This window comes from Gopherus flavomarginatus, chromosome 2 (genome assembly GCF_025201925.1).
Source record: "Gopherus flavomarginatus isolate rGopFla2 chromosome 2, rGopFla2.mat.asm, whole genome shotgun sequence".
Lineage (NCBI taxonomy): Eukaryota > Metazoa > Chordata > Testudines > Testudinidae > Gopherus > Gopherus flavomarginatus.
The window spans coordinates 292860254-292884706 of NC_066618.1; the positions used below are offsets into that span (position 1 = coordinate 292860254).

The 24453-nt window shown below is 43.6% G+C and overlaps 1 protein-coding gene across 6 annotated transcripts in view; it reads right to left on the reverse strand.

Annotated features, from left to right (window-relative positions):
- The window catches only part of SLC45A4 (solute carrier family 45 member 4), a 135744-nt gene that overhangs the window by 18726 nt on the left and 92565 nt on the right, over positions 1 to 24453 (reverse strand). For all 6 annotated transcript variants that reach the window (XM_050940844.1, XM_050940839.1, XM_050940838.1 and 3 more), the window contains one exon: positions 18831 to 19439. In XM_050940844.1, the coding sequence (XP_050796801.1) occupies positions 18831 to 19068 (238 nt within the window). In that variant the 5' untranslated portion in view covers positions 19069 to 19439. The remainder of the gene's footprint in view (positions 1 to 18830; positions 19440 to 24453) is intronic.

Consider the following 24453-nt stretch of genomic DNA (forward strand, 5'->3'; position numbering starts at 1 on the left):
CACAGCTCCTGTTTGCTGGAGAGAGCAGAGGCAGGCAGGGGAATTGCTTTGGAAGGTTCACAGCTGTTTACTTGAAGAGAGAAGTCACACGGCAGAGGGGGTGGGGGGAGTCCGTGTTGAGTAGCTGCTTATGTGGTCTGAAGGCTATTTAGGAGTGCATAATTTGCATTTAGTGAATGAGAGGGGTGGGGGAAGGGCTCAAAACTTTTAAATTGATTGCAGGTTGGTGATGTGTATGTTCCAGTCCTTAGAACTTGCAAGGCAGGGAGCTGACAGATCCAAAAATCCACTCTCTCTCTCTCTCCCCGCCACGTTCCCCCTCACCCCCCCCTTTCGAAAAGCACGTTGCAGCCACTTGAACGCTGGGATAGCTGCCCACAATGCACCACTCCCAACAGCACTGCAAATGCGGCCACACTGCAGCGCTGGTAGCTGTCAGTGTGGCCACACTGCAGCGCTTTCCCTACACAGCTGTACGAAGACAGCTGTAACTCCCAGCACTGCACACCTGTAAGTGTAGCCATACCCTTAGTCTTGAATACACTGACCAAACAATATACATTACCCGAGGCTGAAGAGGCAGAGCAAGCAGACTGAGGGCAGGTCTACACTTAAAGCAGCAGTGGCACAGCTGCATCGGTGCTGCTGCACTGCTTTATTGAAGATGCTACTAGGCAGATAAGAACTTCTCTCATGGGGCACCATGGTTAGGTGGTAGCTGTGTTGATGGGAGATGCTTTCCTGTAGGTAGCGCTATGTCGACACCAGGTGGTTAGGTCAGTATAATTACATTGGTCAGGGGAGTGAAAAATCCACCCCCCTCCAAGTGACAGTTACACCAGTATTTTGTAGCATAGACCTGGCCTGTGTGGAGCGTAAGGCAAGAGTTTAGCAAAGGCACAGGTAGGCATGTTATTTATTCCTTTTGTCACTTCATATTTACAAGGAAACACAGACCAGTTTTTATTTTCAATCTCTGGTTGTATGCGTTGGGGAGACTAGGCATCTGGGACACAAATGCCAGATCACATCAGCAGCCAGGCTCTGAAGGAGTGACATACAAAAACGCACCTATGCTTTTTGGGGGGTTGGAAATCCTATTTAGAATCCTGGCTGAACAACTGTAAAATGCCACTTTCTTACCAAGTGTAACGTTGTTTTAGCCCAGGATATTAGAGAAACACAAGGTGGGCGAGGTAATCTCTCTAGTTCTGCAGGAACTCAAAAGCTTCTCTCTCTCTCTCATATATACCAACAGCAGTTGGTCCAATAAAAGATATTACCTCACCCCAACTTGTCTCTGACCTTTTTACTGAGTATCTCTTTCCTCGGTGTATTTAGAGTACTGTTTGTTTTAGAGCCAACATAGCTAAGAAGGAGTGAGACGGGTTTTTCTTAGGTATCACCAGAATTGTTTACTAAATTCAAACTGGTCACACTTGTGCAATATCACTGAAGGCCATGGTACTGCACAGGTATTATAAAAGCCATTATGAGTTTCACAGATGTAGCTAACGGCCTAATTTAGCATTTTTGTTATTGGTGAAGACACATGAGAAGGAAGAACCCAGCTGGAGACTCAGCCCAGAACAAATCTGGAAGGCTGGCAGCTAGAAGATATTTTCATCTGCAAGATGAGCAAGTTTGATATGGAATCGGTGAAATTCATGGGGAACTTCAGTGTCACAGTTCAGGATTAGCTGCATCTTTGAGCTGGTTTCCAGTTTCACCAAGTAACCCCTTTCAGATTTCAGGCCCCTCCTCTGCTCCTGTCCTGGAGTGGGATCCCACAATTCTCCCACTCTAATCAAGTAGCCCCCGAGGCCACCAGCTGTGTTGCTCAGCAGTGCCAATGGGGTTCAACAGCCAGAAAACTCTCTTTTGGGAACTGTGACCAGTAGGTGGACAGAGTGAACCAAACCAGATTTTTAAAAGAAGTACACTATACATTCTATAATAGGAACAAAGCATTAAAAAAAAACAAACCACCCCAAACTCCCCACCTTTTATTTTGTTAGAGTCTACACACCCATCTTTTCCTAAAGCTTAGATAAGCCTAGCTTCTCCTAGGCACCCCCACTTCTGAGAACTAGGGTTCAGTCTGCTTCCCATGCAGTCCCTGTCTCTTCCACCTTGTCTTTCAAGGGCATAATTTTTAATCCATTCCAGAAATCTTGAACTAGAATAACCCCACCTTTTTTCCTAGCTTGATGCAAAGAGTGACCATAGAAGGATTAAAGGCTGAGTTGATTCTGGATGGATTCAAACCCTCAACCTACCAAACAGCCATTGCTACCGTAATATACATTTAAGGACTTTGTGAATTGTCATCATACTGCAGCAACAACCTCCTCTTTTCTAAAGGCTTTAGGATGTACTATTGGGCTGTTTATAATAGAGGGTATGTCTACACTACGGGATTATTCCGATTTTACATAAATCGGTTTTGTAAAACAGATTGTATAAAGTTGAGTGCACACGGCTACACAAAGCACATTAATTCGGCAGTGTGCGTCCATGTACCAAGCCTAGCATCAATTTCCGGAGCGTTGCACTGTGGGTAGCTATCCCGTAGCTATCCCATAGTTCCCGCAGTTCCCATTGGAATTCTGGGTTGAGATCCCAATGCAAAAACAGTGTTGCAGGTGATTCTGGGTAAATGTCGTCACTCAATCCTTCCTTCGTGAAAGCAACGGCAGACAATCATTTCGCGCTCTTTTTCCCTGGACTGCCCTGGCAGACGCCGTAGCACGGCAACCATGGAGACCATTTTGCCTTGTTGCTGTCACCGTATGTTTACTGGATGCTGCTGACAGACATGGTACTGCAGTGCTACACAGCAGCATTCATTTGCCTTTGCAAGGTAGCAGAGACGGTTACCATCCCTATTGCACCATCTGCCATTGTAAGCTGGCGATGAGATGACGGTTATCAGTCGTTTTGAACCGTCTGCTGCCGTCATGGGTGCTCCTGGCTGGCCTTCACTGAGGTCGGCCGGGCGCGCATGGACAAAAATGGGAATGACTCCCCGGCTCATTCCCTTATGTTTTGTCTAAAAATAGAGATAGTCCTGCCTAGAATATGGGGCAAGTCTACTAGAGAACCAGAGAGCATAGCTGCCCTGTGTCAGAGCCCCAGAGATCCCACAGAAATGATGAGCTGCATGCCATCCTAGGGGGTGCCCCTGCAACAACCACATCCATTGCTTCCCTTCTCCCCCAACCCTCCTGGGCTACCGTGGCAGAGTCCCCCCATTTGTGTGATGAAGTAATAAAGAATGCAGGAATAAGAAACACTGACTTTTTAGTGAGATAAAAATGAGGGGGAGGAAGCCTCCAGCTGTTATGATAGTCGGAGCAGTACAGAATCTTTTCTTTAGACATGAAAGGTGGTGGTGGTGGTGGTGGGGGGGGGGGGGGAGCTGATAGAGCTCAGCCTCCAGTTGCTATGAGGAGGACAGTTACCAGCCGTTCTGTACCAGCTGCCGGGAATCACTCAATTTTACCCACATGCCCCCGGACAACCTCACCGAGGCCAGCCAGGAGCACTCACAGGCTGACGATGATGATGGTCAGTCATATTGTACCGTCTGCCACCGGGAAGGGGATGTTGGTGTTCGGTGTTAGAGCACCCCGTTTACCAGCAGCATGCAGTAGACATAGTGACATTGAAAAAAGGCAAGAAACTTTTTTCCCCCTTTTCTTTCGACGGGGGGGAAGGGTGTAAATTAACGACATATACCCTGAAACACCCGGGAAAATGTTTTTGACCCTTCAGGCATTGGGAGCTCAGCCAAGAATGCAAATGCTTTTCAGAGACTGCGGGATAGCTGGAGTCCTCAGTACCCCCTCCCTTCCTCCCTCCATGAGCGTCCATTTGATTCTTTGGCTTTCCGTTACACTTGTCACACAGCACTATGCTGTGGACTCTGTATCATAGCCTGGAGATTTTTTTCAAATGCTTTGGCATTTCATCTTCTGTAACAGAGCTCTGATAGAACAGATTTGTCTCCCCATACAGCGATCAGATCCAGTATCTCCCGTACGGTCCATGCTGGCGCTCTTTTTGGATTTGGGACTGCATCGCCACCCGTGCTGATCAGAGCTCCAAGCTAGACAAACAGGAAATTAAATTCAAAAGTTTGTAGGGCTTTTCCTGTCTACCTGGATGGTGCATCCGACTTCAGATGGCTTTCCAGAGCGGTCACAATGGTACACTGTGGCATATGCCTGGAGGCTAATACTGTTGATTTGCGGCCACAGTAACCCTAATCCGACATGGCAATACCGATGTCAGCGCTACTCCTCTCGTTGGGGAGGAGTACAGAATCGGTTTAAAGAACCCTTTATATCGACATAAAGGGCTTCGTTGTGTGGACGGGTGCAGGGTTAAATCAGTTTAATGCTGCTAAATTCGGTTTAAACGTGTAGTGTAGACCAGGCCGGCGATAAACACACTGCCATTGGCCCAATCATTTTCTGTCCCAACTGTGCTATCAGGATGTTCTACTGATGAAAGATGACACCAAAGAAAAAAATTATTTCAAAATTTGCTATTTAATTGGTGGGAGGAGGCAGGGGAGCCAATTTAGACATTCCAACAATGCATCAATCCTTTTAGCCCACTATTCAATATGGATTTAAAAAAAGAGGAAATTCTAAAATAATGTATACTAAGCTCCTAAAAAGGAAGTACATCTTTCTATGCCGTTGCCTTTATTGCAGTTAACATCCCATATCGCTATATCGAAGGGTGCACAAATCCTATTGCTTTTCCTATTATCTTAGACAAATGAACGGTGAGTTTTAGTTTGGATGCATGGTTTAATACTTAGACAATTGCTCCAGGAAAGCACTACAGTACATTGATCGTTAATTGAAATGTCATATGAATGGACTGCTATATGCACTAATGGTGGTAAAAGGGCCATCATGTGTAGTATTTGAATTCAGATAAATAGCGTTTGTTTTGTCTGTCTTTTGCAAACAGTTCTCGCTCTCTAAAGCTACCAAGCATATTCAGCAACAGTCTCCCAGCTGCCTTCTTGCCTTTGGGAGGTAGAATCTATGTTAAAGCAAAGGAAGGAGGCTATTAAAGAGGCAGAGTTCAAACCAAAAAATGAATGTCTTGTAAGGCAGTTTTGGAAAGTTTGAAGGAGGATGTGACAGGCAGCGTGACAGAAACACTAAGCCAACTGAAATATATTCCAAGAACAGTCTTTCCGAAGGATACAGATAGAACTAAGTTTCTAAAAAACAAACATTTCAGAAGTATCAGAGGGGTAGCTGTGTTTGTTGCTTTTTACAGATCCAGACTAAGTCTGTAAGGTGCCACAGGACTCTAACAGACGTATTGGACCATAAGCTTTCGTGGGTGAGTACCCACTTCGTCAGATGCATCTTTCACCCACGAAAGCTCATGCTCCAAAACATCTGTTAGTCTATAAGGTGCCACAGGACTCTGTCGCTTATTTCAGAAGTAGTACAATTTACTAGGAAAAAGTCAGTTTTCCCTATTAACCTGTTTTTGGTTGTCAGTGGAGAAAGTTAAGCAATATTTTGTGTTAGTGAAATATACGTCTTGACAGTAACCTGTTTGGCCACATTCTGCCAATAATTAAGATCTACAATTTGGCATAAGGCATAAATGTGGCAAAATGCCTAATTCTGCAACCCTTAAATGAGTAATCCTTATCTGCATGAGTCCCATCTCATTTAGTCACTAAGCCTACTCACTTAAGTAAGGAAAATCAAGAAGGGAGCTAGTTTCCTAAACTCAGAAGTGTATTAAAACGCAGGACAGTCCCAGCCAAACCGGGGGTGTTAGCAGGTGTGTTTATTGTACTGCATTTGCCATTGAAGACTTCTTTTTGCATGTTTTATACTGAACAGTACCAGGGCACCTAATCTCTTCAATTTCAGATGGACAGTAATGTTACCATCTTTTCCCAATTTTTGGAAGTCAGTATAAAAGTCAAGCAAGCTATGCATACCTTCATGCAAGGAAGGCCTCGACATTAAGCCATCTATTCTCTGCTTTATGGCAACAGAATTGCAGAAAACTTTGTTCAAACTGCGTTTTACTAAGTGTGCTTATCCTGATAAACAAAAAGGGAAAGAACAGCCAACACTTGGGAGAATAAACTGACTCTGCAACTGAACTTCAGTGACCAAAGAAACCTTAACTCTTCAGCTACTGGATGGAGTCAAAGAAAATAAGCAGTGCAGTAACCAAGACAATTAAATGGTCTACTGGACCTAGTACTGTACAATTCTGTTATGTGCCAAAGTTCAATGCAAGACAAAAGGAAATCTGTATTTGAGACTCAGATTGAGGCACTTTAAATGGAGTATTCTCAAACTGTCCAATCTGCAGAGTGCAATACAAGTGTAATTATATTTTTTATTCACACCATGAGACCCATGTAAGACAAAGCAGGTATGCTTGTCATTACTATTCCTTGCCAAAAAATGTCTGGCTATGCATGACTGTCCAAATGAGGAACTGCTGTGCATGACTTTCCAAATGAGGAAACAAAAACACAGAGCCAACGGCACAATCCATCTAGTGCAACTAACTTTTGCCCATCATAAACAATCTGATTTCTGCATAGCAAAGGCATGTTGTACTGTTATCTTAAAGCAGTGGCTCTTAAACTTTATTTTACTGGTGACCTCTTTCACAGAGCAAGCCTTTGAGTGTGACCCTCCCCCCCAATACATTAAAAACACTTAATATATTTAACACATTATAAATGCTGGAGCAAAGTGGGGTTGGGGAGGTAGAGGTTAACACCTCGCAACCCCCTGAGGGGTCCCCCCACCCTCAGTTTGAGATTCCCCCATCTTAAAGCCTAGAGCTGTGTTATAAATAGAATTAGAACTCTAAAGTAACAAGAAATGGGGGAAACTTTTCTGCACCTCCAATTAGTAAGTGGAAATACAATTTGATATTATATATAAAACTGGCTCAGATAAGGCTCAAACTGAAAAACACAGGAGCCAGTTAAGGGACACAGAAGAGAACAGGATAAAAGGAGATGCAGGTGAAATCAACCTTGACAATTCTTCTGTAAGATTAAAACAAATAGTGGTGATCTGGCATTCTGGCAGCAAACATGCTGCTGGTATCAGAAACTGGATCACTGGGTTGCAGTCCCATTTTCCCAACCACATTAAGCATCTGCAAGAAAACAGCCCTATCAGAGCCTGAGAGCTGTTGATTAAAGTGACCCCCAAGCCAGTTTCTTCAAAAACAAACATTTAGGATTCCAAAAAGGTACACAGGAAGCAGAAGGATGAATGCAATAGAAGTTTATATGCTACTGGTCTCACCTAAACTTTACCCTTTCCCTGCAAGTTTTGGTAGACTCCACTTAGCCCAGATACCTTCATCTCTGGGCTGCAACAGAGACCATCCTCCTGCAGTTCTCTGCCCCACCCATCCAGCCAGCTGCTGCCCTCCCTGCGCACAGGCAGGACTTAAAGATGTAGTGTTCTTTTGATATTAGGCTCTGGCCTTGGAAAAATACGCCTGTTAAACTAACTGGAGACAGGCAGGTAGGCATGTTCCAATTAATAGCTTGCTCTCTGTTCTCTTAAAGACCCTCCATATTGTTCCTGGAGATATCTTCTCTTTGTCAGTGTTTCCTTTCCTGTTTGCTTCTCCCTACCAGCCTCCTTTGTTTTAACTCCAAGCAGTGAAGCAGAATATTTCAAGCAGGTAAACAGAGGTATATAAAGTATTCATTACCTCCCCCCCCCAAAATCTTTGTATTTTTCCACCTTCTAATAACTAAGCATTACACAAAATCTCACATGATACAGAGTAAGTAGATACAACTCCAGAGTTCATCTGCAGCTTTCACGTGATAGTTGTGCAACTGTGGCACTGCCCATGTCACAGTGCAGATCTGTCTGGGTGGACCAGGTCTCAGGATTACTCCAAACATTTCCCTTGCTTCAGAAGCTAAAGAAAGGAGATCTAACAGGTGAGATTAGAAGTGGATCATCTTCCTCCAGATACAGAGTCTGGGGTCTCTCTCTCTTTGTGCTGGACACTGCTTGCGGCTGGTAATTGCCTCAGCCAGTGACTGACTTCTCTTCCTGCCCAATGTTTTCTCCCTTGCCCCCTGTAAGGTAGGCACTTTTGATTGGCTCAGCTACGTGGTAGAGGCAAAACAGAGTTCTTTCTCCTCACAGAGATTAACCCAGAAGCTGTTACTTTTTCTCCTGCTCCAAGCTCATACCCAGTAGCCAAACCTCTCCCACAACACACACTATCTATCCAAGACCAATGCATATTTGGGTATGGGCATTAGGGTTACCAACTGTGCAGGATTGTCCTGGAGTCTCCAGGAATTAAAGATTATGTCGTGATGTAGCATCCAGGAATATGTCCAACCAGAATTGGCAACCCTAAATTAGGCAGGCTGTCCAGGCTGCAATGAGTCTCCTGAGCATGTCTATGGCCTTGTCTACACTACAAAGTTGCAGTGCTGGTGAGGTGGTTACAGCGCTGCAACTTAGGATGTGTACACACCTGCAGGGCATTACCAGCGCTGCAACTCCCTGTTTGCAGCGCTGACCGTACACCCGGTCGTGCCTCGGGTGTAGAGGATCCAGCGCTGGATCACCAGCGCTGGTCATCAGGTGTAGACACTCACCAGCGTTTTTGTTGACCTCCGTGGAATAAGCAGGTATCCCAGCATATCTGAGGAAGCCTCTCTGGTAATCAAGCAAACTCCACTGCCCTCCAAGCAGGTCTCCTTCCCCGCAGTGTGCAACAGCGCTGCAGCGTGGCCACATCTAACACCACTTGCAGCGCTGGTTGCTGTAAGTGTGGCCACTCTGCAGCGCTGGCCCTATACAGCTGTACTAATACAGCTGTAACAACCAGCGCTGCAAAATTGTAGATGTAGACATACCCTATGTCTACTTCTGAAACTACACCTCTCTGACCCAGACCCCACTGCTGGCCTGGTTTCATACTACCACTGATAGAAGAACAGAAAATCACCACTAAAAATGAAACTTGTTTGAAAGTCTTCCTCTTCATCCACAAAAAGAAAGATGAAGAAACAATGGTTGGGCAATAATTTTTCTCAAGTCAGCTTCTTAACTGCTAACTAATTGCATTTGGCATAGAAGAGTGCATGGAATAGACATGCTTTAGCAGTTTGCTCTTTAAGATCTTATATACAAGTAAAAGGTCATGTCACATACATGTCCTAGATCTCACGAGTCTTCTTGTATAGCCCATGAGATTTAGCTCTCCAACTAGATTCTTCAACTCTCAGACAGCAGAGTGCATTCTCATGTGCAAATATACTGAAAAAATTAGAACACAGAAAATTACTGTAATCTGTTTCCTGATTAAGATTTTCAAATTCATCTAGGGGATTCAGGTAAGTTTCATCAATCATAGTGTGAAATATGCCTACACCCCTGCACTGCTTGAAATTCAGCCTCCATTTAAAAAATACTTTAAAGATTAATTTGAGTTCAAGAACATGAAGCCAGCTCAAGTCCTCATATTATCTTGAGTTGAAAGTTAGATTCACAGTAAGAACACAACTAACTTGATCCTTGGCAGTATGCACAGGAACATCTATTAATTTTGTGAGACACCTCCGGGGCCATGAATTATTCAATTAAAAAAGTGATGGGTGGGGATGTTTCAAGATGTTATTAATATTTGCCTCAGGTGCACTGTGTGCAGTATTATACGTTCACCACTCGAGACATGTATTAATGGAACAACATCACATCCTTTAGGTTCTTGTGCTAGAGATAAAATTAGTGGCTATATGCCTAAATCTATTTTAGAGGTTTTATTCAGTTAAAAGAAGTCTTTCCACTCTGGACTCCCCACCTTATCAAAGATCTTAAATTTTTTCTTCAAGTTTAAAATACAAATAGTTTTATGCTAGCTCCCAAATCTGTATTTTGCATATAGAATTTTTACTCAGGACAGTAATAAGAGCTTAACTCACCATCTCTATTTGAAGGAAAAAAGCGTTAAGGAGCCCAGGTTACCATGAGCAGCTGCTGGACTGGAGAGGTGGAGAGCAGGTCAAAGCCACAACTTGAAGCCATCTTTCTGAAGTCTGTGCACCTATTATTCAAAGCACGCTAAAGGCAATAGAAAGATGCCCATTGATTTCAATGGGCTTTGGCTCAGGCCCAAGAACTTCAAACGGCTCTTGGTTTTCCCTTCATCCTTCCTTCCTATTTTGTCATTATCACTGATTTTTTCAAAATGAGATTTGGGACAGGGATGGCCTTTTCATGTATGATGACTGCACCATTTCTTCAACTACAAGCTTGTACTATTGCCCAGTGCATCATTTTAATTTGAACAGTTTTGCCTGTACATGGGCTATAAGATCATTTGAGCACGGATCACAGATCCTTAGGTTTGTGAAGTACCCAGTATCTCATCATGCCTAAGTTGACAGACCAGAAGACAAAAAGGCTCCTCTGCACGTAACTCAGTGAAATAAATGAAGTGCTCTGATTCTACAGTATATGATGAGAAAATTCAGACAAAAATAACCTATTGTATTCTGCTTGAGTTGGTTCCACCTCTTTATTAGGGCCTATCAGAATCAAAGTATTTGTTTCCTGAAATACTATTGCTTAGCGTCACTGCCTGAAAAAAACATTCAGAGGTAAGCCTGAAACAAATAACGCGAATATTTAATAGGCACATGGCGAATGTTTACAGTAAGTGGCCATTTATTCCCACATTACAATGTAATGCCATCAGACATCCACTTGAATAATACGAAATATTACAACAGTACTGCTAACTTTTATGTAATAATGCATGAATTTCAAAACTTGAAATTTATCAAAGACCAACTGGGCGGTATCAACTGAAATGGGTACCCCTTATTCATCACATTAGAGAAGGAGGGAGTAGAGCAGGGTCTGTCAAACTGGGGTCACTGCTTGTGTAGGGAAAGCTCCTGGCGAACTGGGCCGGTTTGTTTACCTGCCCCGTCCGCAGGTCCGGCCAACCACGGCTCCCACTGGCCGCGGTTCGCTGCTGCAGGCCAATGGGAGCTGCTGGAAGCGGCATGGGCCGAGGGACTTACTGGCCACCACTTCTAGCAGCTCCCATTGGCCTGCAGTGGTGAACTGCAGCCAGTGGGAGCCACGATCAGTCAGACCTGTGGACGGGCAGGTAAACAAACCTGCCCAGACCACCAGGGGCTTTCCCTACACAAGCGGCGACCCCAGTTTGAGAAATACTGGACTATAGTCTCTCTTTTAGATGGAAACATTCTTACATTTTGAAGTCACACATAAAGGGTAGATGGGACAGTGTTAAAAATGTTCATGTGAACCTTAAGTAAGAGTTCTTGTTAGAAAAGGGAAATAAGCAAAGAGTAACACATTTAATAATTAATGCTGTTTTAGAAAAAGGAAGAGTGGAATATTTCTGTTGCTGACAATCAGTTCTGTGCTTATTAACTATTCACTGAGTGTTCTATGACATGAGAAAGTCTTTGAAATACAATAAAGGCTTAGTGAATCATTTACCATATGAACTATAAAAACTATGGTACACAGTTGTGACTGTTACAAACGTCAAATTTTATAGACACTGCTGAAACACCATTACTCAATTGCAATGTTATAACTTTTCACATTAAAAACATAATACATTAACAATTACAAGATAGATTTCTTACACTGGAAGGCCTTTGGAATCTTCCTGATTTCCTGAGCTTACAAGTTTTATCTTTTAGGAAAATGGATAGATTTACATGAATTAACAAAGCCAGCAAGCATGTGTGTCTGTTGGCTACATTATGCATACATTTTCCCCAATTTCTAAGGATGTGAAAGGTGTTGGTAACAAAGGTCATGCACACTAACCGTCTAATGATTTATCAATTACTTTCTAGTTTTTAAAAATCAAAAACTTAGTAAGTTATAGCAAAGCAGCATCAAAACTGCTAACCCTGTTTTGTTCTTTTTAAATCATTTCAGTGGTGTGGTAGACAGATACACTGCAGCAACTGTTTCGACTGAAGGAAAATTTATACCCTATAGGGTTAAGTTTTGGAAGAATGTTAATAATGAAACACCATTATTTGTAAACAATGGTAGAGAACCCTAGGGCTTGTCTAGATGGGGCATTTTGTCTGGACCCACTTGTAGTTAGCATAGTCTGAAAAATACTTGCGCACACACACGCACACACCCACCCACCACACAATTCATGAAATCCACCAACTCTGAATTTACTGCAACTTCTACAGTCTTCTTTTGAAGTGTACCAAATTCAACGCTAGTTTAGTAAGTGCGGTCTAGTATTCTCATACATGCAATGCTGCCACGTGCTCCTTTGGCAGTCCTTCAACTGCTATACCAACAGTTTGGTCACAGAGGCCCTCAAAGCAATCTGCTGATCTTTGTGCCCTCCACTACTTGGAGTCAAGCTGACCAGATGACCCCTCCCCTCTGTAAAATCTGGTAAGATGCCAGGATCAGCCCATTTGCTCCTGGATTACAATATAATGGCATTACAGTGATATTACTTCAAGAGCCTTTACAACTTGACTTAAGCAGCTGCTTGGCACCATGCTAAGACCCAAGATCTCCTAGCCATATGGAGAGAAGCATCAGTGCAGCAAGCTCTTGGGGCCAGCCACCAGGATAAAAGGAGTGTTTATGGACATCACTATTCAAATCCCCACGAGGGGGGTGGCAAATGGGATGCCGCCTAGTAATGGTGTCATAAACAGATAGCTAAGGGTTAATGTCTCTTTCACCTGAAGCACCTGACCAGAAGACCAATCAGGAAACCGGATTTTTTCAACTTTGGGTGGAGGGAATTGAGTCTTTTGTCTTTGTTTTCCGTCTGCCTGCTTTCTCTGAGCTTTGGAGAAGTAGTTCTACTTTCTAGTCTTCTGTTTCTAAGTGTAAGGACAAAGAGATCAGCTAGTAAGTTATATGGTTTCTTTTCTTTGGTATTTGCATGAATATAAGTGCTGGAGTGCTTTGATTTGTATTCTTTTTGAATAAGGCTGTTTATTCAATATTCTTTTAAGCAATTGACCCTGTGTTGTATCATCTTAATACAGAGAGAACATTTGTACTTATTTTTCTTTCTTTTTATATAAAGCTTTCTTTTAAGACCTGTTGGAGTTTTTCTTTACTTCAGGGAAATTGAGTCTGTACTCACCAGGGAATTGGTGGGAGGAAGAAATCAAGGGGAGATTTGTGTGTTGGATTGCTAGCCTAATTTTGCATTCCCTCTGGGGAAATAGGAAAGTACTTTTTGTTTCCAGGATTGGGAACAGAGAGGGGGAGTCTCTCTGTGTAGTTTCACAGAGCTTGTGTCTGTGTATCTCTCCAGGAGCACCTGGAGGGGGGAAGGGAAAAAGGATTATTTCCCTTTGTTGTGAGACTCAAGGGATTTGGGTCTTGGGGTCCCCAGGGAAGGTTTTTCAGAGGGACCAGAGTGCCCCAAAACACTCTAATTTTTTGGGTGGTGGCAGCAGGTACCAGGTCCAAGCTGGTAACTAAGCTTGGAGGTTTTCATACTAACCCCCATATTTTGGACGCTAAGGTCCAAATCTGGGACTAAGGTTATGTCAAATGGATAAAGAGAAAACCACTTAGGAGAACTTACATTAAAGCCAGGAATGATCCAGCTGTGGAAATGTAACCTGTCAATTTTTTGATGCATTGACAGGTTTGAGCATTTACACCCCCACCCCACCCAAAAAGTTGGGGACCCTGGGCTCTCTACACAAGGACAAGCAGCAAAAGCCATCCCTGTCCCCTGACCGCCCCCTCCTGGGACCCCTGCTCCCTATCCAACCCCCATGTTCGCTGTCCCCTGACTGCCCTCCTAATCCCTATCCAAACCCCTGCCTCCTGACACCTTACCCCCATATCCAACCGCCCTCTGCTCCTCATCCCCTGGCCATCCCCTCCCAGGACCCCCTGACCCTAACTGTTCTCCCCCCCCCCTCCGCCCCAAGATCCCACCCCCTTATCCCTGTCCTTTGACTGCCTCCCTGACCCCATCCACATCCCCACCACCTGACAGGCCCTCAGGGACTCCCACTCCCAACCCTTCCTGCTCCCCATCCCTTGACCTCCCCGAACCTCTGCCCCATCCAACGCCCCCTCCTCCCTGACTGCCCTCCAGGACTCCCCACCCCCTTACCAGCAGCAGGAGCTTGCAGCTGCGACACCCAGCCAGAGCCAGCTGCGCTCCCCATGCTGGCCAGCGGGAGTGGCAGGCCAGAGTGAGGCCCGTGCAGAAGGGGGGGACAGCGAGGGAGGGGCCAGGGGCTAGCCTCCCCGGCCGGGAGCTCAAAAGGCCAGACAGGAGGGTCCTGTGGGCCGAATGTGGCCCGCAGGCCGTAGCTTGCCCATGTCTGTGCTAAACACTCTGGACACCATACAAATGCCTCCAAGGCACAGTACAGACTGCAGTGTTGAAGGGGGAACATAATGCTAACCCTCTCCTCCTCCCCCCAGCTCTCACCCTCCCAGGCATAACTGCAAACCCAGATGGAATACACTGAACATCCAAAAATCCCCACCTAGCCCTCCTTATGCACTCCACTTATCAACTGATGTTTCCTCCAAGAATGGAAAGAATCTCAGAGGGGTGAATACATATTAAAAGATTGACAGAAACACACCAGTGACTCCTACTTCCTCAACCACAGCACCTGTAGCTGCCTGACCCTGAAGGACAGGGCCTTCATCAACGATTGAGCAGCTGACTAACCTGAGCGGGGAGAAATGAAAAACTGGAGATGAAGTGTTAGGAGAACTCACTGCATACGCTCCAAAAAAACCCTGAAAAATAAGGGAGCTGGTTGTTGAAGATCAGAGAGGAAAGACACAAGGAATTATCAAGAAAGCATGAGCGAGATGACGTGGCCAGAGACCACAATGTCATGGCAAGAGACACTGCAGTGAGAGACAGGGACATGCAGAGGCAACACATTGAGGCACTACAGAAGCAGAATGCTTTGGTACAACATTTGCTGGTAGAGGATGCCCAGACAATTCAGTGTCCTCAGCCAGAACACAGCTATGTTCTGTAGCCACTGGACAAAGGGTTCTAGGAACATTGGCACATGTTCCCCGCTATGCCCCTACAGCAGTGTTTCCAAATACTATTCGCTCTTGGGCCAAGGTCAGGGCAGGGAGAACAATTGTACCTGGGAGCCCAGCTCTTACAAGCCATCTAACATCCCTGGTAACTTTTGAGCCCTGACATTCCCCGTAGGAAGGCAGAAGAACAAGAGGCAGCAGAGGAAACAGATGGATGTACAGCTGTACATTTCCAGGCCTGAAATTCAATGTAACTGCAACACATATCCCTGACAGTACTGACCCGGCTTTTGCCATTTTCTAGTGGTGGGCCTGGCTGCTTAAACTGCTGAGCAAGTCTCTGCACCTCAGCTATGCACTCACTGGCAAGGTTCTCCCCCGCTGCCTCTCACTCTCAAATATTGTGCAAAATGCAACACGCAGCTATAATCTCAGGCTTCTTTTCCTGCAGCTTCCAACTAGCCCATTAACAGTGCCACCTTCTTTTCAGATGGCCAAATGCACACTCCACTGTCATTCTACAACTAGTGACGTGACAGTTAAACAGTTCCTTCCTTCCATCCAAGCAGCCTTTGAATGACTTCATTAGTCAGGGAAGCAGAGGATAAGCCAGGTCTCTGTGTACAACCTGAGCAATCTCCACACCGTTAATGCCCATAGTGATCCTGGGAGCAAACTATCCTTTATTCATTAAGGTAAACAGGGCTGAATTCCAAAAGATCCTAGCATCATGGCCTTTACAGACCATCCTGCATTTGTGTTTGCAAGTCTACCATGGTGGTCAACCAAATCATTAAGCACTGTGGAGAAATACCCCTTTGTTTAGGAACTGAGGCCTTGTGTGGGAGGCAGACTGTAGGCACATGGGTTCCATCAAGTGCCCCAATACAGTTTGGGAACCTCATGTGTGCAAAGCCATCAATCTCCTGAGCATTACCAAGCTTTATAAGCTACTGCAGCAGTAGGATGGCATCAAATGCCTGCATGACAATAGCCCCAGCAGTTGATCTCCCTTATGCTGAATTAGTTGGCTATAGACTAGTAGCATTCAGGGGTGGCTAGCTTTCAGATGGCAGTGGTGAGTGGGGCACTGTTGGTATGCTGCTGTTGCAGCTTTGAGCTACTTTGGCACAGATATCCAAAAACGGTTGCTTTCACCATCCTGAAATTCTTTCACCACTTACTTGGTCATCCCAGGTGTAATGATCCTTTCCCACCAACAGATGCTGGCTTCCCAAGCCCTGAAGGCACCGCATGAAGCTGTTTCAGGAACAGCTCTGTTGTAGCAGTTGCTTGGTGTCATCCTCTTCTTCCTCATCCCCCTTCCTGTCACTGCTGAAGGAGCTGCTACTGCTATGCCATCTGCTTGGTGGTGCAGCAGGCAAAGTCCAAACTGAAGCTACTCAGCTTAAAGAAGTCAAATATAGCCCAAGCAGCCACTGTATATTTGTGATTGCAAGCATAGCAATGCAGCCAACAATTAAAAATGTTACTAGCATGCCCAGAAAAAAGAGGAAGCATGGAATGGAGAGAATGGAATCAGACTTTGAGTTTGGTCTCAAGTTCCAGAATTCCACAGGTTTCTGCTATGCATCTGACAACGTGTGAGAAAAATCCCAGGGTACACAATGCTCAGTAGTGACACAAAGGATTGCGGAATACCTTCCCAGATTGCCAGGTGCTTAGTATGCTGCCTGTACACGTTGCACACTGAAAGAGGGCAGAGCTGTCATATGTGCATGCTATGGGTATGGTTTCTGTATAGTGCACCAAACAGCAAGTGTCATCTGAATGCAAGGTACACCCTTCTCCTCCCCAGCTCATGTAGACAAGGCCATGGTTCTCCTTTAGCGATGATTGTTTACTGTTGATATAACATGGTCACTCAGTTTCAGCATGTGTACATACCTTAATAGTTCAGTTGTATCTTTTAATCTTAATTTTATATATTTCAACATTTTATGAACATATGAAAGAGACACACTGAGTATTACTGACTCATATCTATTATTGTACAGCCATTTAGCACAGCCAGATTACTATACAGATAAGCCTGTTGGGGCAAGCTTAGAAAAAAATGGTTTTAAGTTGTGAGGGAGGGGGAAAGAAACCTCTAATAAATTCAAGGAGAACTGGACACAAGATCTAATGTGCCAATATTTAAAGAGGGTATATGCTATGATCCACAAAATTATAGCCTCATTAGCTTTACATGGATTCCACAAACCCATCTTCAGGTTTCCAAACCAAATAGAAAAGTCAGAGTAGGACTTGATCAAATTTGGCAGTGTCAGGTAATGAAGCAAAAAACCTGCCCAAATTCTGTCCTCTTCCCATTCACCACTTGCTGCAGCAAGTGATACTGAAGTGTTTATTAATCTAACACGCTTAATACCTGGCCCTTACCTTTGGTTAGAAAGTCTGGAGAGTCCTGTCCTTTAATGAGCCCAGCAATTATTTGAGAAACTGGCAAAAGCACTTCCTTAATATGCAAGAAGCAGAGCAGTCTACACTCATTTTAAATCCTCATTTCATTTCTATTACACAGTGCACTGTGGACTGCAGCAAGGATGCCTAAAGTTGTTCTGTCCATTAATGGACTTCTTGTTACCAGCCAAAATGGCCAACAGGTAATCTTATAGACATCCTGTACCAATAACTCTGACCTAATTAAGGGAGAGAGTTGTTGGCAGCTAAACTGCAATCTAGTTTTAAAACATGCCAATATAGTTTAGATCAGCAACTTTGAGCAAACAAAAACTTAGCTAACGTTAACTAAACATCTCTGAAGTAATACGCCACAGCTACACAGCTTCATGTTGACCATGGATCCATGCTATCTTCATTTGAGATTTTTCAGACTCAAGCATAAAAAATTGAAATATTGTATGTTGTTCTGAATGTTAAACTATGTAAGTGAGAGGTTGAACTGGGTATAAGTACTCTCCCCTTTTCCTCATGTGCCAGTTGCCTATTGCATAATAAGGGAAAGTTCTTAGCACAATATCTCTTTGTATCTTTAACCATATTAAAAAAAAAAAAAAAAAAAAAAAAAAAAAAAAAAAAAAGAGAGATACCAGGCAACAGCTTTACTCAATTACACACAAGATAAAGATTCACTAGAAGCTCAGAATAGAACATACAATATTATATAGATCGATAGTTATTGTCAAAGCCAATCCAAACAATATTCTCAGCATTTTCTTGGGCAAAGTAACCTGATTACATTTCCCAGTTCGTGTGTCCAGACTACTGAAAACAAGTTTGTACCTAAAGTCCGCTAGACTAAATATTTGTCCAATATGTTAAAATGGATATTTGGATATAATCTGACATGATCTGTTTTCAATATATATTTTTAAAAACTTAAAACGTATGTATTTTCAAATGTGTTATGTATTTGTATTGACAACTTAGAATATTAATAAAAAATACTTGGTGCTTTTTCCTCAAATCTCCTATAAGAGGTAACCCTATGAAATAACAAGCAAAATCATTATACAGATGGTATAAGTAAGTTCAAGGTGTTTAACGTTTTGTAAAAAGATCACACAAATTAGTCAGTAGCAGAATCAAGAATAGAACTCAGATGCTCCAATTTGCAGCCCACTGCTCTAGCTGTAACAAAACCACTTCTTCCTATGGCATTAGCCAAAAAACAAAAACACAAAATATTAAAAACAATGGCTTTGTTTAAAGCAGTATATTAGACATGAAAAAAAATGTACTTACCAATTTGCAACAATACCGGGGTTACCAATGCTGTCTCCATAGCATAACAGAATTCCCTGCCAAACATCACTGCACCATGCATGACCCACAGGCGTACTGGTATCCGATTTATGGATCCTTCGCTAATAGTCTCCTCCCTACTCTCATTCTCTTTGTTTGCTGGTTTCTGAAGATCTGTCACAGGTAGCTCTTCAACTTGCATAGATTCCGAGTCAGCATTCTGGGGAGCCATTGTCATTACAATAAAAATATATATTTATTATAGCTCTATAAATAATACTATCATATCTCTAAGATGTCTTCTCTTTCAGCTTCTGTTGTGTTCCTGGTGCAAGTAATGCTTATATTCCTCTTGTACAGATAGGTATTTCACAACTTCTCAGGTAGGTATGAAACAAAGAACAGGAAGCTACTTAGTAGGAATTTCAACATATGGCTTGCTATGTTTACTGTGAATTAGAGTTAAAAATCCATAATTGCCATTCAGTTAATACCAGTTTCATAATTATTATTGACAAGGTGCTGAAGTTGTTATTCTTGCTATGCAGAGGTGAAAAGGCGACACAAAAAGGTGCTCCACTGTTAATCCCCATCGAGTGGCTGATTAATCTGCAACAAAGCAGTGAAGTGAAAACCATTTAGACATCCAAGCAATAGATTGCAAGCTGCAATCACACTTCTGAATGTATACACTAAACAAATGTTTTCCTCATTATCAGCACCCCTGCCCAATATAGGGCCTTTATCCCAGAGCACTTTAAAAACTTCACATCACACATCATTAAAATGCAACTGTTGTTTAACTGTACTGAAACACTTCTCTACAGTTTAGGGCATAAGGTGAAGGTTATTTAAGTTAGATGATCTGCAGGAGAAAAATCTAAGCAAAGTGTAATTATTATATTTAGGTTTTGGCCAGAGTATTAGGTATAAGACTCAGTAATTCACAAGTTTTCATGAATTCAGCTTTAGGCTCCATTTAAGAGTTGTCACAGCATACACCAACACCACTCTCCAGGACACAGGTTCAGTGCTGACAGGTGAGACCACCATGTATTGACTCACCAGATACCACTTTCTGAAACACCTACAATGGCCCTCCGATGTCTCCATGATAGAAAGTACTATACTTTAAATACCTGAGAGATCCACAGTTGTCATTTACACTAAGCACACAGTAATATCCATTATCCCACAGTTTCCTCCCCAAATCTCCAGAATACTTGAATGCATGATCTATTGTACAGGTTGGTAGATGTTGACTTCTGTGGTTTACTTTAAAAACCTGAATACCCAAGAGTTAAAAAGTGTGGAGCATTCCGATAGGAAAAAACTTGATTATCATGGTCTTTCCTGTAACAAATTTAAGCAGAAGTGTAAAAAGTCACTCAGCTGAGAAGACACCAAGACAGTCAGTCACAGCCCCTATCTTTCAAAGCCTGTCAAGACTGCTGATTCTAAAGTTAATCACAATGGAATGATGCAATGCTCTCCGGCCTGCACAGTATTCCTAGATTATGTTCTGCCCAGGAAGTGAGACAGGGACTTCTCATGTCTCCCATACAGCAGGGCAGAGAGAAGCATCACTGAGCCACAGGAAACCTTAAGTAGAACTAGACATAACTCTATACTTTTAGCGAGAAGGATAAGCATTTTCCAATAAGTGCAACTGTTAATTTCCCAGGAGTCAGACTTGAGATATTAATTTTCATGTTTGTTTCAGAGAGATGTGCATGAAAATCTAACCCAAGCACAAACAACATGGGTGAGGTAATGTCTTTTGCTGGACCAACTTCCACTGGTGAGAAGCTTTCGAGCTCAGAGCCTTTCTTCAGGTCCACAATGTTATTTTGTAAGTTACCCACATGCTACATTCTCTGAGAAAGGTCTGAACAGTCTCTTGACCCATAACTAAGGTACATTCCCTTCCTGTTTATCATCATCATCATCATCGTCGACTCTAGATCCTGTATGGTGGAACATCTACTCCTACAGGTTTCTCATCTGGATAAGCATTATCTCCCAAAAGCAAAATCTGAACCCTTGTCAGAATTAAAGAAAAACCATGGAGATTAGCTCAATCTTGTTTAAAAAAAAATTAGTGGTATATTGAAGAGTTAATCCCAAAATTCAAGATCAAAGTTACAATATGTTGAGGTTGGTTTTTTTTGTTAAGAAAAAAAATCCACCACACTCACCGTGCAACTGAATTTTCACCCCAGCACAAAAGGCCCCACGAAAGAATTAAGGTTTTCTGCATTACTTAAACAGAGTTTATGAGATGCACAGGGCCCTGTGTCTGCCCTCTGCACCAGAGTGAGTTTCACCTGGAGACTGGCATTTTATTCCTGTCTTTCACCAGTCTTTTGGCCCTGCTGCTCCAGCATACTGTCTGGCATTGCTTTACGGCACTATAAAACTATAGAGCTATTTGTATTGCCTTATCCAGTATATGTTATCACAACAAGATAAAAGAAGGCAGTGAGCTTCATAGGAAGTATTTTTCCATGGCACAAAGGTTACCAAGTTCATCCAGATCGCAAAGCAGTTGAGTATTTTGGTCAGACTAACATCCCAGTGTTTTAACAGCTGCACTATAAACACCACAAACTAACTTTCTTCTAAACTATTAAAAATTACAGGAGTTCTTTAATGTAATCATTTGGTAACAAAATCTTACCTAAATAATAATATATGGAGATATGCCTATCTCCGAGAACTGGAAGTGACCCTGAAAGGTCATTGAGTCCAGGCCCCTGCTTTCACTAGCAGGACCAAGTACTGATTTTGCCCCAGATCCTTAAGTGGCCCCCTCAAGAACTGAACTCTCAACCCTGGGTTTAGCAGGACAATGCTCAAACCACTGAGCTATCCCTCCCTCTGATGTGCTCCATATGTGGCTAGATCTTGATCACTTGGAGATATTAAACCTGTGCTAAAATGCAGCAGCTTGTTTATCATGCTGAGACCATTTATGCTTTAGGAGTGCCAAGTGTCTGTTTAACCTAGAGAGCCCTAAACAGTTTTGAACAGGGTTACCTGAGAGTAGGGTGACCAGGTGTCTGGTTTTGACTGGAACACCAGGTCGAAAACGGACCCTAACAGCTCTGGTCAGCACAGCCAACCAGGCTGTTAAGAGTCTGGTCAGCAGTGCTGTGGAGCTAAGGCAGGCCAGCCCCTACCTGTCCTGACACTGTGGACTATGTTGCAGGCTGGAAGCTACCAGCAGGTCTGGCTTCTAGGCGGGGGGAGGAGAGGTTGCTCCGTGCACTGCCTTACCCCGAGCACTGGCTCCGCACTCCCATTAGCCAGGAACCATGGCCGATGGGAGCTAGGTGTGGGCCATGCCTGCGGGTGAACCTGCTGGCTGCTTCTTGGGTGCAGCGCAGTCCGCAGTGCCAGGACAGGCAGGAAGCATGTCTTAGCCCCTCTGCTGTGCTGCTGACCGGGAGCCGCTGCAAGTAAGCCTGCACCCCAAACCCTTCATCCCCAGCCCAAAGCCCCCTCCCACACCCTGAACCCCTCATTTCTGGCCCCACCCCAGAGCCTGCACCCCCAGTTAGAGCCCTCACTCCCTCCTACATCCCACCCCTGCCCCAGCCCAGTGAAAGTGAGTGAGGGTGGAGGAGAGCAAGCCACTGAGGGAAGGGGAATGTCGTGAGTGGGGGGCAGGGCCAGGCCTTGGGGAAGGGGCGGGGCTAGGGTGTTCAGTTTTGTGGGATTAGAAAGTTGGCAACCCTACCTGAGAGGTCATCCCTCCCACACAGCAGTACTACTGTAGCAGAGATGCTTAGCTTGGGACTGACTTGTAAAGCACAGGGAGCTGCTAGCTGGAACTCCTCCACAAAGACCCCTCAGTTTCCACCCTTGATCTGCCTGCATAGCCTGTAGACATTACTTCCTTTGTGGGGGGGAGGGCAAGTGGTGGGCTGAGGTCAGGTGTTATTTGTACTTGCATTTTTATGGTAAATGCAAATATTAAGAGGGACATCATTTTTATGAACAAAAAAAATCAGCTGCAAAGTCATAACAGATGCTAGAATAAATAGACAACTACCCTTTAAATGCATCCAAATATCAATTTAAATGTGTTTTAGGACCTGTCACTTAGCAGCCTGTCTTAATAGTATTAACACACCAGTATTTGCTAAAATACCAACACTGTGTTATTTGGCACTGTGGAGGAAACAAATACGAAAACCTCTCTGTCTCAAGGAACTTATAGTTTAAGACTCATCACTATAGGAAAGTGCAGACCTGCGAGTTTCTGCTTTATGTCCTCTCATTTTACTGTTCAATAATGTAATGTTGAGTTGGAAGCTGGATTTGACTTGGTTTTCATACGTCTACACTGCAAAAAACCTCATGGTAGTGAATCTCCAAGCCCAGGAAAACTGATTTGGGCTCTTGGGGCTCCAAGATGCTTCCCCTCACTGGGTTTCAAAACCCAAGCTCCAGTCCAAGGCCAGATGTCAACACTGCTGTTTTTAGCCCTGCAGCCCAAGCACCATGAGTGCAAATCAATTGACGTGGGTGCAAACTCTGTACCATGGGTTTTTCTTTGCAGCATAGACACACCTTTATAATAGTCATGGGATTCTCTAAGTAGAAGATATTTAGAAGGTATCTGAATGAAGCCCAAATGGTGCTTTGTTTTTCCATGCATGGGGCAGGATTAATATGGAAGTTGGAGAAGTATCACGTTTGCTTCTTTTGCAACAGTATCACACTATTGACTCATATAGTTAGTTTGTGGTCCACTATGACCCCTAGATCTCTTTCTGCCATACTCCTTCCTAGACATTTAAGAGTAGGTTAGATAAATGTCTATCCAGGATGGTCTAGACAGTATTTGGTCCTGCCATGACGGCAGGGGACTGGACTTGATGACCTCTTGAGGTCCCTTCCAGTCCTAGAGTCTATGAATCTACGAGGGTGGGGGCTGGTATCAATGGCAGAGTGAAAGGGATGAGGAGAAGATGAGATCAGAGAGTTAGGTCAGGATACATTTGAGCAAGACCCTGAAGATGAGACTATGATGATTAAACTTGATATGGATGGCAAGGGGGAGTCAGATTCAAAGAGTGGAGTGACAGGCTGTGATTGATAAGGGATCCTGACTGTGATAATCCCTCCCCTGCCCCCAAATTAGCCAATGCAGAATTTGAGTTTCCCTAAAGCATGCGCTCTAGATTATATCATTGGAACACAATGTTTTATTGATGTACATCTCTACCTCGATATAACGCTTGCCCTGAGGAGCCGAAAATATTTTACTGTGTTATAGGTGAAACTGCATTTTATCGAACTTGCTTTGATCCACTGGAGTGCGCAGCCCCCCCCCAGGGCACTGCTTTACCGCGTATTCGTGTTATATCGAGGTAGAAGTGTATTTACAATTTTTAAGCAAGCTCAAAGCTACCAGTGCCACCAAAAATCAATTAAATTAAATAGAATTGCAATTGTATTTCTTACATATCCCAAATAATTCTACATATTGGGCTCAGCACTGGGTCAGTGAATATGGAGAGCTGAATAAACTGGATTTTACAGTATGTTTCTATTTTTTCACAAAGTGTAAAAACTAAATCGTTTTCTGTCAAAATGTAAATTCCATGTTTTT